General features: G+C 52.0%; 1 protein-coding gene across 2 annotated transcripts in view; it reads right to left on the reverse strand.

Moving 5' to 3' along the window:
* Nucleotides 1-13,502, reverse strand: part of IGF1R (insulin like growth factor 1 receptor) — a gene marked incomplete at its 3' end in the record, with an annotated part of 296,941 nt that extends 283,439 nt beyond the window's left edge. For both annotated transcript variants that reach the window (XM_080692580.1, XM_080692579.1), the window contains exon 1: nt 13,179-13,502. In XM_080692580.1, coding sequence (XP_080548706.1) covers nt 13,179-13,272 — 94 coding nt within the window. In that variant the 5' untranslated portion in view covers nt 13,273-13,502. The remainder of the gene's footprint in view (nt 1-13,178) is intronic.
* Between the last annotated feature and the right edge of the window lie 3,058 nt (nt 13,503-16,560).

Here is a 16,560-nt window from a genome sequence, read left to right on the forward strand (position 1 = left end):
CATGGCAGATGCGGAAAGGAAGTGCCATCCCCCACCCATGGGGGAGGCCGAGGATGGAGCCCCAGGAGCCCCAGGACCACCAAGGCAGGGAGCAGGAGATCGAGGCACAGCCGTGCACCTGCTGGAGTCACTGGCTGACTCCCTCGGCCTGCCTGCCGGAGCGCTGTTACCCCAGTCACACTCGGGGGGCCTGAGATCTGAGACCTACTGTTCCCTCTCCATCACGCCTCTCTGGGTCCGGGCAAAGGGGCCCGGCATCCCATGTGGGGGGCCTGGCTTCAGGAGGGGCAGGGAGGCAGCCCTGGCTCCCCAAGAGGGTTCACACCGCTGGCTTCTGCACATTCACAGGTGGTTTTACGAGACGTTTTTTTACAAGCTACATACCAGGTTCAAATGATCATGTTTACATTTTCTACAAGAAGCTGCCTACCTTACAAGTCTCCTCAGGAGTCTCAAGCCTTTAAAAGATCATTTCTGAGGTGTTAATTAAGTTCGGGAGTCCTCTTTGCAGCATCACAGGCAAGTGGAGTTTCTTCTGCCAGAGGGAGAAGCAGACCTCAGCTCCTCCAATGGCGCCAACGGGACACAAAGGCCCTGACTCCCGCCCACACCTCTGCCCGCCCCGGGAGGGAGCAGATGAGGGGCCACGTAAGTAACAAGGGACCCTTGAGACCGGCTACTGTGGCCGCCAGGACTCGAGCCAAATTTTACTGGCCTTACAAAGAGAACGAAGTGAGAAAAAGAAGCAGCCTTCTGCAGGTCGAGTCCACTGGCTTCAACGAAGCCACCCTAAGCCCCAGACTCTCTGCCTGTGTCTCGGGATCTAAAGTCGAAATGGCAAACAGCCCCCGAGGTTCCCCTGGCCCTGGGTGTGAGGCCCCTGCGGAGACCAGCGCACAGCAGCGTCCGGCCCACAGACAGCACCTTCAGTGATGCTTTGACCTGTATCCACAGCTTCCAAGCTCCACGTAGCGGTTAATGGCGTGGTATGATGCTTCGGCGGGCAGACTACGAGGACTAGATGAAGCCACGTTTGTTATTCAGTGAGAATGTTCAAGTGAATGGGGTCCCCTTGGAGAAGTCCTCTATTTCCTCGGGCTCCTGCTATGTGTCAGACGCCGGAACATATGGTGGGGATTCAGAGATGACCAAGGTACCATTTTCCTCCCGGAGAGGAGCTAAGAGAGGTAGGTGGGCCCCAGAGCAGAAGCCAGAGCAGCTATCCCGCATGCAGAATCAAGGCCGCCGGACAGCGTGAAGCCATTTGCCAGAGAGCAAAAGTTACAACATGGCCCCTCTGCGCGGAGGCGCTACCCACCGGGTGAACCTGTGAGCGCATTATTAAATACCTTCACAAAATTAGCTTTTATTACAGAACACGTGTTTATTGACGTGTGCCGGGTTCTCTATCAATTTAGGGCAGTGAAATAGCAAGTGTGTCTATATTTCTGGCACTATTCAAGGCCAGTTTCAGAATCCGTGGGAGAGCAGGCGTGGTGGCACATGCCTGGAATCGCGGTACTTGGGAGACTGAGATATAGGGATCGCAGGTTTAAGGCCAAGCTCAGCAACTTAGCAAGACCCTGCTTCAAAAGAAAAAAGGAAAAAAAAAACAGCATAAGTTGTTCAGAATGTCTGAGAGGAAGGCAAACTGGCTGACATCCTCTCTCAGAAAGCCGAAAAAAAAAAAAAAAAGATTTCCAAATTAAAACTCAGAAACTGATCTAAAGCTACTAAGCCCCATCTGTAATTTCATAGAGGGAGTAAAAAAGGTAGATCCTGAAATCATCATTAACATGTGAAAACAAACGCAAAAAAAAAAAAAAAAACAACAAAGTCCAGCCAAGGCAGGGCCTAACCGGTGACAAAAGCAGTATTTACTATTAGGATTTCTGGCCGATGAACATCTTAGCTACACAACACAGCCCAAAGAGACGCGGAAGAACAGTCATTAAAGTGTCGCTACACACGCGTGCAGCCATGCAAAGTGGACCTGGCTGGCTTCTTCAGTACAAATCCGCAGGTTGGGGGGTTCTGGGAGTTTCCTTTGGTGGTTTGTGGGGTTTTCCCCTCACAGTGCTGGGGCTCGAACCCAGAACCTCGTGCTTGCTAGCCAAGCGCGGACGCTCGGCTACACCCCTGGCCCTGTTTGTCTCCTTAACCTCTACTCTCCACATCATTATTTTCCACATTTCACTTATGAAAGTCCTAGAAAAATATCTTCGGGTCCTAACTGTCAGAGACATGCCGGGTCTAAAGGACTGCGTCGTTTCGGAAGACCCTAATTCTCCCGCTGACTGGCCCGCTCGCCGGAGCGACTTCTACAGGAGCCTGCAGCATCCACATTTTCTTGTGATCATCTCCCAGGAACCGTGCCAGAAAGTAAAACCCCGGGAAGCTGTACATCCTCTAGGCAGGGTCAGATCCATCATGGAGGAAGCCGAGTGTTCAGTCCGGCCACTAGATGGCGCCTACGCATTGGCGAGGTGGGCGAAGTGCTGGCTGGACCCTCTGGGGCCTTGGCAGAAAGGAATGAAGGTATGAGGGGGAAAGCGCGACAGGCCCATCCCTGACACACACTGGACTGCAGCGCAGGCCACTGTTTACTGGAAAGAAGTTAAGAAGAGCAATCACACAACTGTTTTACAAGCAAAATCCCACCTTGTTGAACATCTCAGCAAAACAAAGTTTTGTCGTGGAACGCGCTCCACTGAGCCCTTCCTAGGCACCAGGCTCCGTATCAGCGGCACCAACGCCCAGGGTGCTCCCGGTGTCTAGCACTAACTACCCAGAGAACATGGCTACTGAAGGACGCTCCCCAGACGGTAGCAGCTAAGGTTTTAGGGCTCAACAGATGCCAGCCCGGATGCTAAGCGCTTGACTTGAAATAATTCATCTGACTCTTATGAATAAGCAAAAACTGCCATTTCTAAGAAAATCAGCCTTTCCCAGAAGAGGATGTCAAAACCCAGGGAGATTAAATAAGTTGCCTGGGGTCTTAGTCATTGAGGGACTGAGATTCAAAAGCAGCCACTTGGCTCCGTGGGTCCTCATTTTATGACGAAAGCAAGACAAAACAAACCGTCGTTATCCCCATGAGTGGTCAGGACTCAAAGCGGGGGGCGCGTGGTCAGATCTGAAAAAGCAGGGAGACTGAGTACTTTCAGGCAACAGAAGGAATCCCAGTTAGAAGTTAAAGGAGGGCATCTGAGACCTATAAAAGGAGACCGTTTCAAAACAAAATAAATAGAGAAAAATGGCTGAGGATGCCGGACGTGGTGGCACACACTCGTAATCCCAGTGCTTGGGAGGCTGAGACAAGAGGACTGCAGGTCTGAGACCAGCCTCAGCTACTTAGTGAGGCCCTCTGCTACTTAGTGAGACCCTGTGTCAAAATAAAGAATTAAAAAATAGGGCTGGAGGTATAACTCGGAGGTAGAATGCCCCTGGGTTCCATCCTCAGTACTCCAAAAATATAAAATAAAATAAAATCCCATTTCCTTGCCTCAATTTTTCTGACTTTAGTTTTCTTAAATATAACATTATAAAATACCTATTTTATATGATTGTTTGTTAAGAAAAGGAGAAGTTCCTCCCATGGTGATCTTAGGTCTTTGCCTTTAAGAGACTTAGAACTAAGTTAAATAACTTGTTCAGAAATAAAAAAAGAGGTAACCTTCCTCTGCTTACCTAGCACTTTCTGCTCTTGCTCGAGGGAAGGCAGCTGAGAGGAGGAGAGCCCTGGAGAGGGCCCTTCAGGCAACGAAACGAGGGACACCTACATCCTGGAGACAGGAAGAATATGGCTTCCTTAACCCCGGGCTGAAGCTCAAGTGTTGGATTTCGATTGGAAACCTAAAATTTACAATCAGGGAGCACTCCAAATTTATACCGGCTCCCTACAGCAACAGCAACATCTGGACAGAGTGCAGATCAAGACAAGGCGCCTCTGGCTTGAGGCCTGGACCACCAGGCAGCGCCTGGCCCCTCCATCAAGCCGCCGGGGTGCCCAGGAGCCAGGGCGGGCTCAGAAACCAAAGGCGCCCTCTCCGCTCTGAGGCGGAGCTGCAGGTCTGGACTGGACCAGGGTGGAGCCAGAACCTGGGCAAATCTAAGCGGTTTCTAGTGACTCCGGTGGAAACATCCAATTAACTGGTCTCCCCCAAAGAGCAGGCTGCAGCGCTGAACCGTGACTAGAAATTCCAACCCAAGCCAAACTCCGGTGTTGAAAACCTTGGAGAGGTGCAGGGTAGAAAAAAACAGGGACCACTGCTACCGAGAAAGGCCGCTCCGACAGAAGAATGTCCTGTCACGCGAGCCGGCCGTGGAGGCGCACACTTGTCATCCCAGCATGCGGGAGGCTGAGACGGGAGGGTCACGCTTCACCAACGGCCTCGGCTACTTAGTGAGGCCCTCCGCAACTCAGTGAGACCCTGTGTCAAATTTAAAAGAATAAAAAATAGGGCAGGGGGTGCGCCTGGGTTCTGTCCCCAGACCCGCAAAAATAAATAAACAAACAAAAACAAAATAATAAACTGTCAGGTGGTAGCCTGGCCTGTGCCGTTATCCAGGCGGCAACAGAACCGTGGGCGTCCTGGGCTCTACAGAGGTCGGCCTCCTCCAGGGCCGTCTAAGCTGCCCTCCTGTGTGCGAGTCTCCGAGCTTGCCTCTTAGACGAGCCAAGGCAAAGCAGGTTGGGAGATCACACACGTGATGCTGCAGATGGAAACGGGTGCGGGTGAGGAAGATTTTACGATACAGACTACAATATACATTTTACAATCTAAATATAATGACTAGCTAATGACTTACGCAGTCAACCGGCCGGTGGGCTGTCTCCTGGGATTTCTCTGGGTGCCTCCTAGTCTTGTAGAAGTTATCAGAGGTCATTAAGATGCTTCAAATTGGGGGGAAACTCTACACGTCAACGCACTGCTCCCTAATTATCAGATTTCTGGGCCTGAAAGTGCTATTAGTCAAAATTCACTCGACTCAAGCTGGTAACGTCTCATCTGCTCAAACAGTACACCCAATAATCAATTTTATTGAAACTACTGACTCTTTTCCAGATGATGATAAGCTGAAAGTAAGTATGCGCAATAACTCGGAAAATTTTTGAAATTCTGCTCTATAAAATATATATGCTTTAAGCTGGGCGTGGTGGCGCACGCTTGTCATCCCAGCATTCGGGAGGCTGAGACAGGAGGATCGCGGTTCGCGGACAGCCTCAGCTACTTCGTGAGGTCCTTTGCAACTCAGTGAGACCTTGTTTCAAACTAAAGAAAATTTTAAAAAGTACACTTTAGGACTGTCAAAATATATTTATTCTCCTATGTCAAGAGTAATTTAAAAAGCAGTGTGCTTTTAAAACTGATTTTTTAAAAAAGCCAGGCATGGTGGCACACGCTTGTAATCCCAGCATTCGGGAGGCTGAGACAGGAGGATCGCAGTTCGCAGATGGCCTCAGCTACTTAATGAGGCCCTCTGCAAATCAGTGAGACCCTATTTCAAAATAAAGAATAAAAAATTGGGCAGGGGTTGTAGCTCGGAGGTCAAATGCCTCTGGGTTCCCTCCCAGACCCCCCCCACACACACACACAAACTGATAAAAAGCCAGGTGTGGTAGCGCACACTTGTAATCCCAACATTTGGGAGGCTGAAACAGGATGATCGAGGTTCGAGGCCAGCCTCAGCTACTTAGTGAGGCCCTCAACAACGCAGTGAGACCCTGTTTCAAAAATAAAGAATAGCCGGGCGTGGTGGCGCACGCTTGTAATCCCCGCGCTTGGGAGGCAGAGACAGGAGGATCGCGCAGGTTCGAAGCCAGCCGCGCGTGCTGGCTTAGGAGACCCTGTTTCCAAATAAAAATGTAAAAATAGGTCTAGGAGTGTAGCCCGGAGGTAGAAGGGCTTCCAGGAACCCCAGTACCACCAAAAAAAAAAAAAAAAAAAACCAAACAAAAAAAACAAAAATAAAGAATAAAAAATTGGGCTGGGGGTGTAGCTCAGAGGTAGAATGTACCTGGGGTTCCATCCCCAGTACCGTAAGTAAGTAAATAAATAAATAAATAAAAATAAAACTGATAAAAGATGCTAAAGCCAGTTTAAAGCAACTCGTGCCATGTTAAGAAGAAACTGGCCAAAGAAAAGTTCACAAAACCCCAACAATGTATTTCTAAACGACAAGATTGAGATGGGTGAGTAAAGACACATACGCCAACCTGGACAAGCGGCATCCTTAACCTAGAGCTCCCACCAGTGTGGTTCCCAATAAAAAGGGGGCTCAGAGAGAAGAATACAGGTGAGCCCAAAAGCCTGTACTTGGGAGGCTGAGACAGGAGGACTTCAGGTTAGAGGCCAGCCTCAGCAACTTAATGAGATCTTGTTTCAAAATTAAAAAAAAAAAAAAAAAACACCTGAGGGTGTAGCTTGGAGAGAAAATACCCTGGTACAAATAAAAAAAAAAAAAATCACCCTCCAACTCACACACACTAAGAATTTTCTGGGATAGTAATAGACTATGACCTGAAGCCTTGACAACATTTTTTTCAAGTCCTCTGGCGAGTAGTTGAAGGTGGCACAGCTGTCTCTGCAGTGTGTGATTAAATGTGTGTGCATTTTCCTTCTAAGTAAGACAGTAGGAACCTCAGGACCACTGGTCAACAGGGGGATGGCACAGGAGCCCCAGGGCACATCAACGGCTTCTAAACCGAGCGCTAACCGCGGCGAGGATAAACACAGAAATAAGTAAGAAGGAAAAAAATTACTGCAACCATAGAGCTTTGTGCATCACAAACTACTTTCTGTTCTATTTCAGTAAAATATAAATAGCTATTTGTACACGTTCAAACATTCTTGCAGTTCAGAGAAGGTAAAAGAAAGAAACCTCGGAGCCTTGCTTATTCGTTTTTTGTTTAGTTCTTCAATAAACATAGCAGTAATTTCCATGGTTTGATAGATACCTTTTCAATCTTATGGTAAGATATAGTACTGGAAAGAATTCTTAAAGAACAAAGCCCAGTGAGAGCTCAACATGTATGTAAGGAAAAAAGAAGAAAGAAAAACCTCTTCCTCAGTTCAGGTAAAGAAATACTCATTTTTCCACAGGATTTTGCAGTTAAGCCAGGCACGTAGCCCATGCCTGTAATCCCAGCACTTGGGAGGCCGAGACAGGAGGATCACAGGATTGAGGCCAGTCTCAGCAACTTAGTGAGATCAGTTGCAAAATAAAAACTAAAAAAGGGCTGGAGTTTAGCTCGGAGGTAGAATGCCCCGGCTCAATCCCCAGTAGAGCGAGGGAGAGGAAGAGGGAGAGGGGAGGAAGAAGAGGAGGAGGAGGAGGGTAGAGGAGGAGGAAGGGGGAAAGGGGGAGGCAGATTTAATAAAATATAAGTGAAAAAAAGGAGGAAAATCTTTGAAAATTATATCTGGAACCTTAAAACCTGAGCACACGTGACCATTTGTAAAGAGACAACTATTTAGTCTCCAAAGTCTCACAATCAAAGATACAGTTACGACTTTCAGCCCATCAAAACCGAAGCAATTTAACAAAAGAAACACACTTCCTCCTGCAGAGGGACTGAGCCTTATTTTGAAAGGTCCTTTGTTTACTAACTATTTTCTATACCAAGTGTATGTCCTTTCCTGAGGGCAAATCCATTCTTTTTTTTGGGGGGGGGCATGTTTCAAAGTTTTAATCTTTGCAAACACTGGAAATCAGGTATGCCCTCCAAATACCGGCAGGCCTCAGTGTGACCAAAGGCTGAAACTGCCTCCCCTGGTCTAAGCATCTTTAGGCGGCAGTGCGATACTTCCGCTCACTACGCTGCGGCCAGACACACCTGTCTCAGGGGGACTCGGGATGTATCATTCATTATGCACTATGTTGTTTTTTAAATATTCAGAACGATCCTTCAGAACATCTCTGACAGAGAAACCAGGAAACCTATCCCAGGCCACGTCTGCAACGTCGTTATATATTTAGTCCAATTGAGAAGACTTCATTTCTGTGGGCTCAGATAGCACCTGTCATAAATTGGCTAAGAAAAGCAGTTCAAAGCAAGCTGCCCGGAGGGCACAAATACCTCTCCTCTGAGCGAGGCTTGAGTTTTAAGTGAGTTTTCAAAACAAATCGAAGAAAAGCACGATCCAGAGAGAAACACCTCTTGTACACTTTAGGATTAATTTTTCTTTTTTCTTTTTAAGTTTCCAGGATTTAATTGACTTCTCAATCTCATTCCCAATGCAGGCCAGCATTCTTTAAAAAAAAAAAAAAAAACAGGCAATTATCTTGAAACTATTTTAAAAACCCTGAAATTATGGATTATCAGAAACTAACTGTACAACGTGTAAATCAAGGGGGGAAAAAAGTCTGAAAGATGTCTCCTCTTCCTTACAACTCAAAATATATCTGGTAGCATTCACGTACAGATGTTCTGGCAAAAACCAGCAACACTGCACAGTCTTCATCAAAGCTACCCTAAGCGGCGTTTTGAAGAAAGCAGAGCTATTGGTTAAGATGGGCAGACACCTGCACGCCTCGGCCCGCGCTGACACAAGGGAGGAATTATTCAGGCAGAAACACTGCAGCCAGGAGGGCGCGTTGGCACACGCCTGTAATCCCAGTACCTGGGAGGCTAATGCAGGAGGATCACAAACTCGAGGCCAGCCTCAGCAACTCAGGGAGACCGACCCTCAGCGACTTGGTGAGGTCCTGTTTCAAAATAAAAAGGGCTGAGGGTGTAGTTCAGAGGTAGAGTAGCCCCCGGTTCAATTCCCAGTACCAAAACACAAAAATAAATACTGCCTGCCATCTATTTGAAGACTGTGCATCTGAATTTTTAAGTAACCTCCTTTCATACGAGAGTATATAGCCGGGCGTGGTGGCGCATGCTTGGGATCCCAGCACTTGGGAGGCTGAGAAAAAAAGGATCGCAGTTCAAGGCCAGCCTCAGCTCCTACTTAAGTGAGGCCCTTTGCGACTCGGTGAGACCCTGTTTCAAAATAATGAATTTTAAAAAAGGGCTGGGGGTGCAGCTCGGAGGCAGAATGCCGCTGGGTTCCACCCCAGTCCCACACACCAAAAAAAAAAAGTAGATAAAATGTCCCAGGAACAAGAGCAAAGTCCTCTGTCTTTTAGGTTCATGCACTGCCCACCATGAACAGGACAGGACAGCTTGCATACAGCAGGTGCCCACTAAGTGCTGAGTAGACGTGGTAGCTTCTTAGAGCACATTCCTAACAAAACAAACACCCAGATTTAAAAGAAGCCCACTAGCCCTCGAGGGCTTCCCCTGGCCAAAAAAAGGCAACGCGTCCAAATGATACAGTCGCTTGGCCTTATTTCCCTGGTCTTGAAACAAGAAGAAACATTCTTATTAGTAAACTCGGCCTTTGAGAAAGACCAAGAAACAATGTAAACAGCGACTTTCTCTCATCTTTTCCTTTCCTCTGGAAAGGTCTTGGTAATTCTGAATAAAGGCACACAGTTTGTTTGTTTTTTTTTTTCAATGCTCCGACCATATTTTAAAACTTTTTGTTTTGCATTACATTTTAACTTCTTTTTTTAAAAATAAGAATCACTTTAATACCTGAAACAATCCTACAAAGATCCTTCCTCTAGCTCAGATTTTAGAGCTTTTTAAGAAATTTAATAAGGGGAAAAAAGGGGAGAAAAACAAAAACACCGCATTAAAACGAACAGGTCACCCTGGGCTTCACTACCACGTGTGGTAAATACGGCATTACTAAAGACAGGCATCTTTACCATCCTGAAACAGCACAGGGTTTTGTTGTTACTGTTGTTGGAAAACATATACAGTGAAACCGAAAACACAAGCAACCATCCAGCCCCGGCTCCTAATCTGTCTTGAGAAGACCAACATATCTTCAGTTTCAGATGAAGATTTTACTGCCAAAGAAAAGCGACTTTCACCAATGGTGGTGTTTTTTTTTTTTTTTTTTAATTCGACCCCTCAATCTTTAACTCAAAATGATCAAGGTTTACTTTCCCCTGTCTGTCTGTCTGTCTGTGTCTCTCCCGTGGTATTAAGTCCCTGCTGTTGACAACTTCAATGATCATTCTGTTGTATTGCTGTAATTCACAGATCCAGCAAAAAAACAACAAATAAAACCTCATAGCTTAAAAAAACAGAGGAGAGACTCCGGCGCCGGCGGAGGGCAAATTTACTTACTAATTTCACTAGTCTAATTTGTATGTCTGAGGTCGCCCAATATATTCTTTCCAACCTTAGCATATTTCTTTCAAAATAAGAGGTTCCTTGAGATAGAATTCACATACCATCAGGGCCACTGACTTAAAGACGGGTCTTCTAACAGTGATTAGTAGGTTAAGAGTTGTGAAATCATCACCACTAAGTTTAGAATGTTTTTTCATCACCCCAAAAAGAAGCCCTGTACCCGTGAGCAGCCACGCCTCCTCCCGTCCTCCCCCCCGCCCTGGCAACCACTAGTCTCGGGTCTCTACGGGTTTGCTGGCCCTGGACATCTCCTTCCCATCCGTGGAGTCATGCAAGAAGTGCTCCCTGTACTCATCCCTTTCACTGTTTTCGAGTTTTTCAGGTCCAGTCTCAGCGTGTTCCTCAGAGCTGGATTTTCCCAATCCTTTGACAAATCAAACATCTGATTTTTTTTTTTTTTTTTTTTTTGCAGTACTGGGGATGGAACCCAGGGGCATTCTACCTCTGAGCTACACCCCCAGCCCTATTATTTTTCATTCTTTATTTTGAAACAGGCTGTCAATGAGTTGCAAAGGGCCTCACAAAGTAGCTGAGGCTGGCCTCGAACTGGGATCATCCCGTCTCAGCCTCCCAGATGCTGGGATTGATAAGCGTGTGCTGCCACGCCCAACTTCAAACATCTGATTTCAACTTCCCACCCCCACCTCCACACCACCCCTCTACAAAATACTGTTTGCTTGCCATTTTCCTCTAGAAAGCCGAAACTCTAACTTGCTATTTAGGTTCTTACAATCGTTCTTATTCTGGGCTCTCCTTCTGGTAGGTAATAAAACACCAACTCCTTGAAACGCCAACATTCCACATCCTATAAGTCTCTGATAACAGGACGTTCCTGTGTCTGGGGCAAAACAGGGACATGGCCACAGTGAGTTTAAAAGGCTCATTGACTTAAAAAATAAAGTCAACAGCCATTAGATTATCTGTGATTGCTCATAACTTCCGACTCTTTTTTTTTTTCAGAAACACTGCTCACAGTATAGTAAACAGAAAGCAAAGCATCTGTGTGACCACAATTGCTTCTCAAACTTCTAAATCTCCTAAGTTAAAGATGAAACACCTGGTGCTGCCACTCCTTAAGGAAGAATCACTAACCCCTAAATACACCAGCACAATACCTGGGACCAACAGCCACGGACCAGCCCGGTCCCACAGGCCTGGGCGCCTTTGGAATCGAGTGGTCTAGCATCTTTCAGACTAAAAACCCCATGGGGTGTCGTGTATGCCTACCAAGGAATCCCCAAAGCCGCAGGGATGGAGAGAGGGGAAGGTATTCTGAGTCAGGCGAACCGCCTACAAGATCTGGGGTGCCTTCTCGCCCTCTATCAGGCTTTAAGGACAACTGCCCTGGGACCCTTGGGAAGAGCTTGGGCATCTTGGGATTTTTCAGACATACATTAAAAACCCTTTTCCCTCCTGTCTGTGCTTGTCAGAGTCGTGCCCCATAGGAGTAAGGCCATCGCTGGCTGCCTTAAATTTCGGAATTTACATTAAATAATAAGACAGACGCGAGGACGGCACAGCTCAATAGCACGCCCTAATAAGAGAGTTCTCCGATGTCTTCGAAACTATATTTAGCTTTTAAAGACTTAGACACCCTCCTCCTCTGTCCCCCAAACACCTCCTGGACCCGAGCAGAAGGGGGCCGGCAGCCCTCGGCCCGATCAGGAGAGCCGGGCTCTGTGGGCGACGGCCGATCTGCGCTCCTCGGTGGTGGACCCCCCCCCCCCCCGCGACGTGGAAGGCGCTGGAGTTGTTTATAGGAACCACCTCTCGGAATTGCCCCCGCTGCCTCCGGCTTCTCCCCACCGCCCTTCGAGGTTCAGTCGTGATTTCTCCAAGTTAGTAGGCGCCACCTGCATACCTCCGACAAAACATTACTCACCAACACGCCCTCGCGGCCCTTCTGACTGCACTGCAACTTGTCATCGTGTTCAGATTACCCCGCCATCTCCAAAGTGCCGGGACGCCGCACTTTTTTTTTTATTTATTTAGGAACAAAACCCCCTCCTCTCTGCCCCTGGCCCGTGGGGCGTTCCCCCTCCCTCCGGGGGCCCGCGCCTCCCTACCTACCCCCTACCCGACACCACCAAAACACAAGCTATCGGATTGCGAGCGATCGCGAGTGTGGGCCGATACTGCTTATCAACTATGTACAAAGGAAGGGGGGGGGGCTTGGCCGTGCAGCGCCACCCGGGCCGGGGCTCTGCGCCCGCGAAACACAACCGCCTCCCGGCGCCGGCGCCGCCCGCCGGCCCAGCATCCCGGCCTCCGCGCCCGCACGTGTGTGCAAACGCCGGGCACACTCGCTCACGCGCTCGGCCCCCGCCCTGCCCGCACCCTTCCGCAGGAGCGGCGTCCACGGGCCCGCAGAACGGGGGGGGGGGCAGGGCCCTCCCAACTGGGGGCTCAGTCGACGCCCCGGGTAAACCTGGCTGGCGAGGGTCCCGACTTCACCTTTCCCTAAGAGCGGCCTCGGGACCCGAGAGTGCGTGCGTGCGCGTGTCTTTCTTGGGGGGTGAACCCCAGGAGGAAACGCCAAAGGGACCGAAAAGACCAGGAACCCCACGGGCTCCGCGAGGCCGCGCCGGAGGCTGGAAAACGTGTCCTGGGGCCGCGGCGCCTCCCCGGCAGGACAGCGCGCACCCCGGGGCCACCCCGTCCACTCCGGGGCCATCGCGGGGTGCTGGGGGGCCCGAGCATCCGGGGGGCGAGTCGGGGCGCTGGGCGGGGGGCTGCCAACTTCTCCCCACGTCCCCTCGCGACCCGGCCAGCCCGGCCGCCCCAGGATCGTGCCCGGGGGGGCCGCGACCCCGGAGCCCGCCCAGGCCCCCGCCCGGCCCGACAGCTGCGGCCGTGGCAACTCGGGTTTCGCAGCCCCCCGGAGGGAAAGTTCCCGCGGCGGCGGCGGCGGGGCACTCACTTTCTCCACTGCTGGGCCAGAGCGAGAGCGCGGCGGAGACCAGCAGGAGCCCCCACGGCGAGGTCGGGGGCCCTCCTCCGGAGCCAGACTTCATTCCTTTTATTTGGGACGAAATTCCCCTCGCTCAAAAAAAAAAAAAAAAAAGGAAAGAAAACAAAAGGAAAAAAGAAGGAAAAGTCTCCAACTCAAGTGTCGGCTCCGTCTCCAAAAACCAGGGCGCGGGCGGCGCGGCTCGGGCCGGGGGCTCGGGCCGGGGGCTCGGGCCGGGGGCTCAGCGCCGGCCGCAGCGGCCCGGGGCTCGGCGGGGTCGGGCGCCCGGGGCGCGCCGGGGCGGGCTGTCGGCCTCGTCGGCCTCCATGTTCCAACCCCGGGAGGCGGGCGGGGGGCGAGGAGGGGGGCGCCGGCTGCGGGACCCCGAGCGCGGGCGGGGAGGCCGGGCGGGCGGGCTGCGGAGGGCGCAGCGATGAATGAGCGGCTCCCTCCTCCCGGCGGTCCTCCCCGCGGTCCTCCCCGCGGTCCTCCTCCTCCTCCTCCTCCTCCTCCTCCTCCTCCTCCTCCCTCACCGCCGCGCTCTCCTTCCCAAATCCAGGACAAAGCGGCGGCCGGGCGGCGGCGGGCCGGGGCTGAAGGTCACGCGTGCGGCGGCGGGCCGGGGTCCGGGCCGGGGCCGGGCCGGGGTCCGGGCCGGGGCGGCGGCGCGTGGGGCCGCGGATGGCCGCTGCGGCGGTGCTCCGGCTCCCGCCCGCGCCGCTCGCTCCCGCCCGCGCTCCCTCTTTTCCGCTCCGCGGAGTTAACGCTGTAAACAAGAGCCCGGCCTCGCCGCGCCGGCCACACACTGGGGGCCCGCGCGCGCCCGGCGCCGTGCACGCGCGCGCGCCCCCGCGAGCGGCCGCCCCGCCGCAGCCCGGGCGCCGGGGGCCGGGCCGGGCGGCGCCAGCCAAGAGCCGGAGCCGGAGCGGGGCGTGCGGAGCGGAGCGCGCCGGGGCCGCCGGCGAGGCGGGGGGGGGGCGCCCCGCCCCCGCGCGCGCCCGCACGCGCGCCCCCGCCCGCACTGCGCCGGCCGCACGCGCGCGCGCCCCCGCCCCGCCCGCCGCGGACTCCAAAAACAATGCTCGCCGGCCGGGCCCGCCGAGCCGGGGCGGGCGGGGCGGGGCCGCGAGGTCCCCGGACCACGGGCGCCCCGACAGCTTCCTTGTTCTTGCAGCTGTTGCAAAATAAATAAGCGCGTGCGTGCCGCACCTCGGTCTTGGATTCATTTTTATTTTTTTTTTTATTTTTTTTTTGCAGCGGGTAGGGGAAACCCGGACGTAGCGGGAGGGGCGCACCTGGGCGAAAGAACGGGGACCCCCTCCCCCAGGCCACGGCGCCCGGCACTTGGCGGGCCGGGCGGGCGCCGCGGGGGCGCGATCGGGGCGGACCCGGGAGCCCGCCGCGCCCCGAGCCCCGGAGGGGCCCCACGGCGAGCGGGGCGCGGTGGCCGCCAGGGGGCGCTGCGGCGCCGGGAGCGCGGCCCGCGCGAGCGCGCCCCCTCCCTCCCTTCGCCTCCCTCCTCCCTCCGGGAGGAAGCGTGGGGGCCCGGGCTGGGGGCGGCTCGGCGGGTGGGGCGGCTGGGCTCCCCGCCGCCGCCGGGCTCCACCACGTGGGCGGCTGGGGGCGTGTCCGGGCCGGAGGCCGCGCTGGGGGGGCGGGACCCCAGGGCTGATGCTCCGGGCTGCGGCCCCGGCCCGCACCCGGCGGCACGCTCCCGGCTGAGCGGCCCCTGCGCGCCCCCCCGCACCTGCCCCGGGCCCCGGGCGCGGCCCCCTGGCTCCGTTTGATGCGTAAGTGACTAGAAACTGGATCCATCCCCAAGTCTCCTCCGCAGTGCACGGGGTGTGCCGGGGTGTCCCCCCCGCGGACGTGCGGGAGCCCTCGGTGCAGGGATGCCGGGGTGTCCCCCCGCGGACGTGCGGGAGCCCTCGGTGCAGGGATGCCGGGGTGTCCCCCCGCGGACGTGCGGGAGCCCTCGGTGCAGGGATGCCGGGGTGTCCCCCCCGCGGACGTGCGGGAGCCCTCGGTGCAGGGATGCCGGGGTGTCCCCCCCGCGGACGTGCGGGAGCCCTCGGTGCAGGGATGCCGGGGTGTCCCCCCCGCGGACTTGCGGGAGCCCTCGGTGCAGGGATGCCGGGGTGTCCCCCCCGCGGACGTGCGGGAGCCCTCGGTGCAGGGATGCGGCGCCGCCGACCAGGTCCCCGGGCAGGACGCTGCTCAGCCGCGGTCCAGAGAGGAGTTTGAAATACGTGGACTTTTAAAAAATAGTGATTGGACCACGTGTCCCCCTCGAGGTGGTTGGGTTTCTTCGTGACTCAGGCTCGTGGATGTCAATAAAATTTTTTGGAAAAAAAAAAAAAAAAGGAAATGGCTAATCACGGAGTTCTGTCCAGGTCCAACTGAAGCTTGTGTCTTCTGAACCGAACCTCAGCCCGACTGGTGGAGACCTGTTCTCTAGGAAAGGTTTCTTTGTTACAGTAGAGCTGCAAAACATTTCTGCAGCCCATCGCTCGGAAATGATTCTTTAGGAAATAAATAGAGATCTAGAGCTGTCGTAAAGGAAAGCGCCTTTTCTTCCCTGTATTTGTTTTCTAATCTGTTTTCTCTTTGAGATTTTAAGTTCAATCCAGTGAGTCGGTTGTGTGCAAAGAAATAAGCCCATTTTTTAAGAGAATTATGCATAAGGAGTTGTTTTGCTTAACTCAAATTCAGCTTAATTTTTAAATGAAATGTTCCAGTTTTAGATATGCCCGGACATTAACAAAGGCAGAAATCTACGAGAGTTTAAATTTAGCATGCATCATTTAAAAATAAAAAAATACATGTTAATAATTAAAATTCAACCTACTAATTTTTAAATATTTCTTCAGAACGTTCCCTGCATGAGGCTGATCTTAATGCCTACAGATCTACTCTGATGTTTTCAGCAGAATAATTGAAGTGCAAAGGGCCATCAATATTTTATTTTCATTATACTTGATGTTCAGAGTTTTTAAATATACACTTTTAAATTAAGACAAAAGTTTAACAGAGCTTTTCAGAAGGTTAATGTCACATACAATCCTTAAATACTATACAATATACTTTTAGTATTAATGATGAAAATGCCCATTTGTTTGCTTGAGAATAAAAGATGTATAAAATAGAGACCAATGCATACCGTTTTTTGTAGGGGTTGTAGAGTTTCTTTTTTCTTTTCTTTTCTTTTTTTTTACTAGAATGATTTTTCATTTGTGAATTTTTAAATGTGTTTGCCTACAGTAGAAGTCAACAAAATTAATAGTTTTAAACACTAAAGTTAGATGCCTTTTTTATAGCTTAATATTTAGAAAAGGCAAAATTTGGTTTGCCT

The sequence above is a fragment of the Muscardinus avellanarius genome, assembly GCF_963383645.1.
Source record: "Muscardinus avellanarius genome assembly, chromosome: 3".
Classification (NCBI taxonomy): domain Eukaryota; kingdom Metazoa; phylum Chordata; class Mammalia; order Rodentia; family Gliridae; genus Muscardinus; species Muscardinus avellanarius.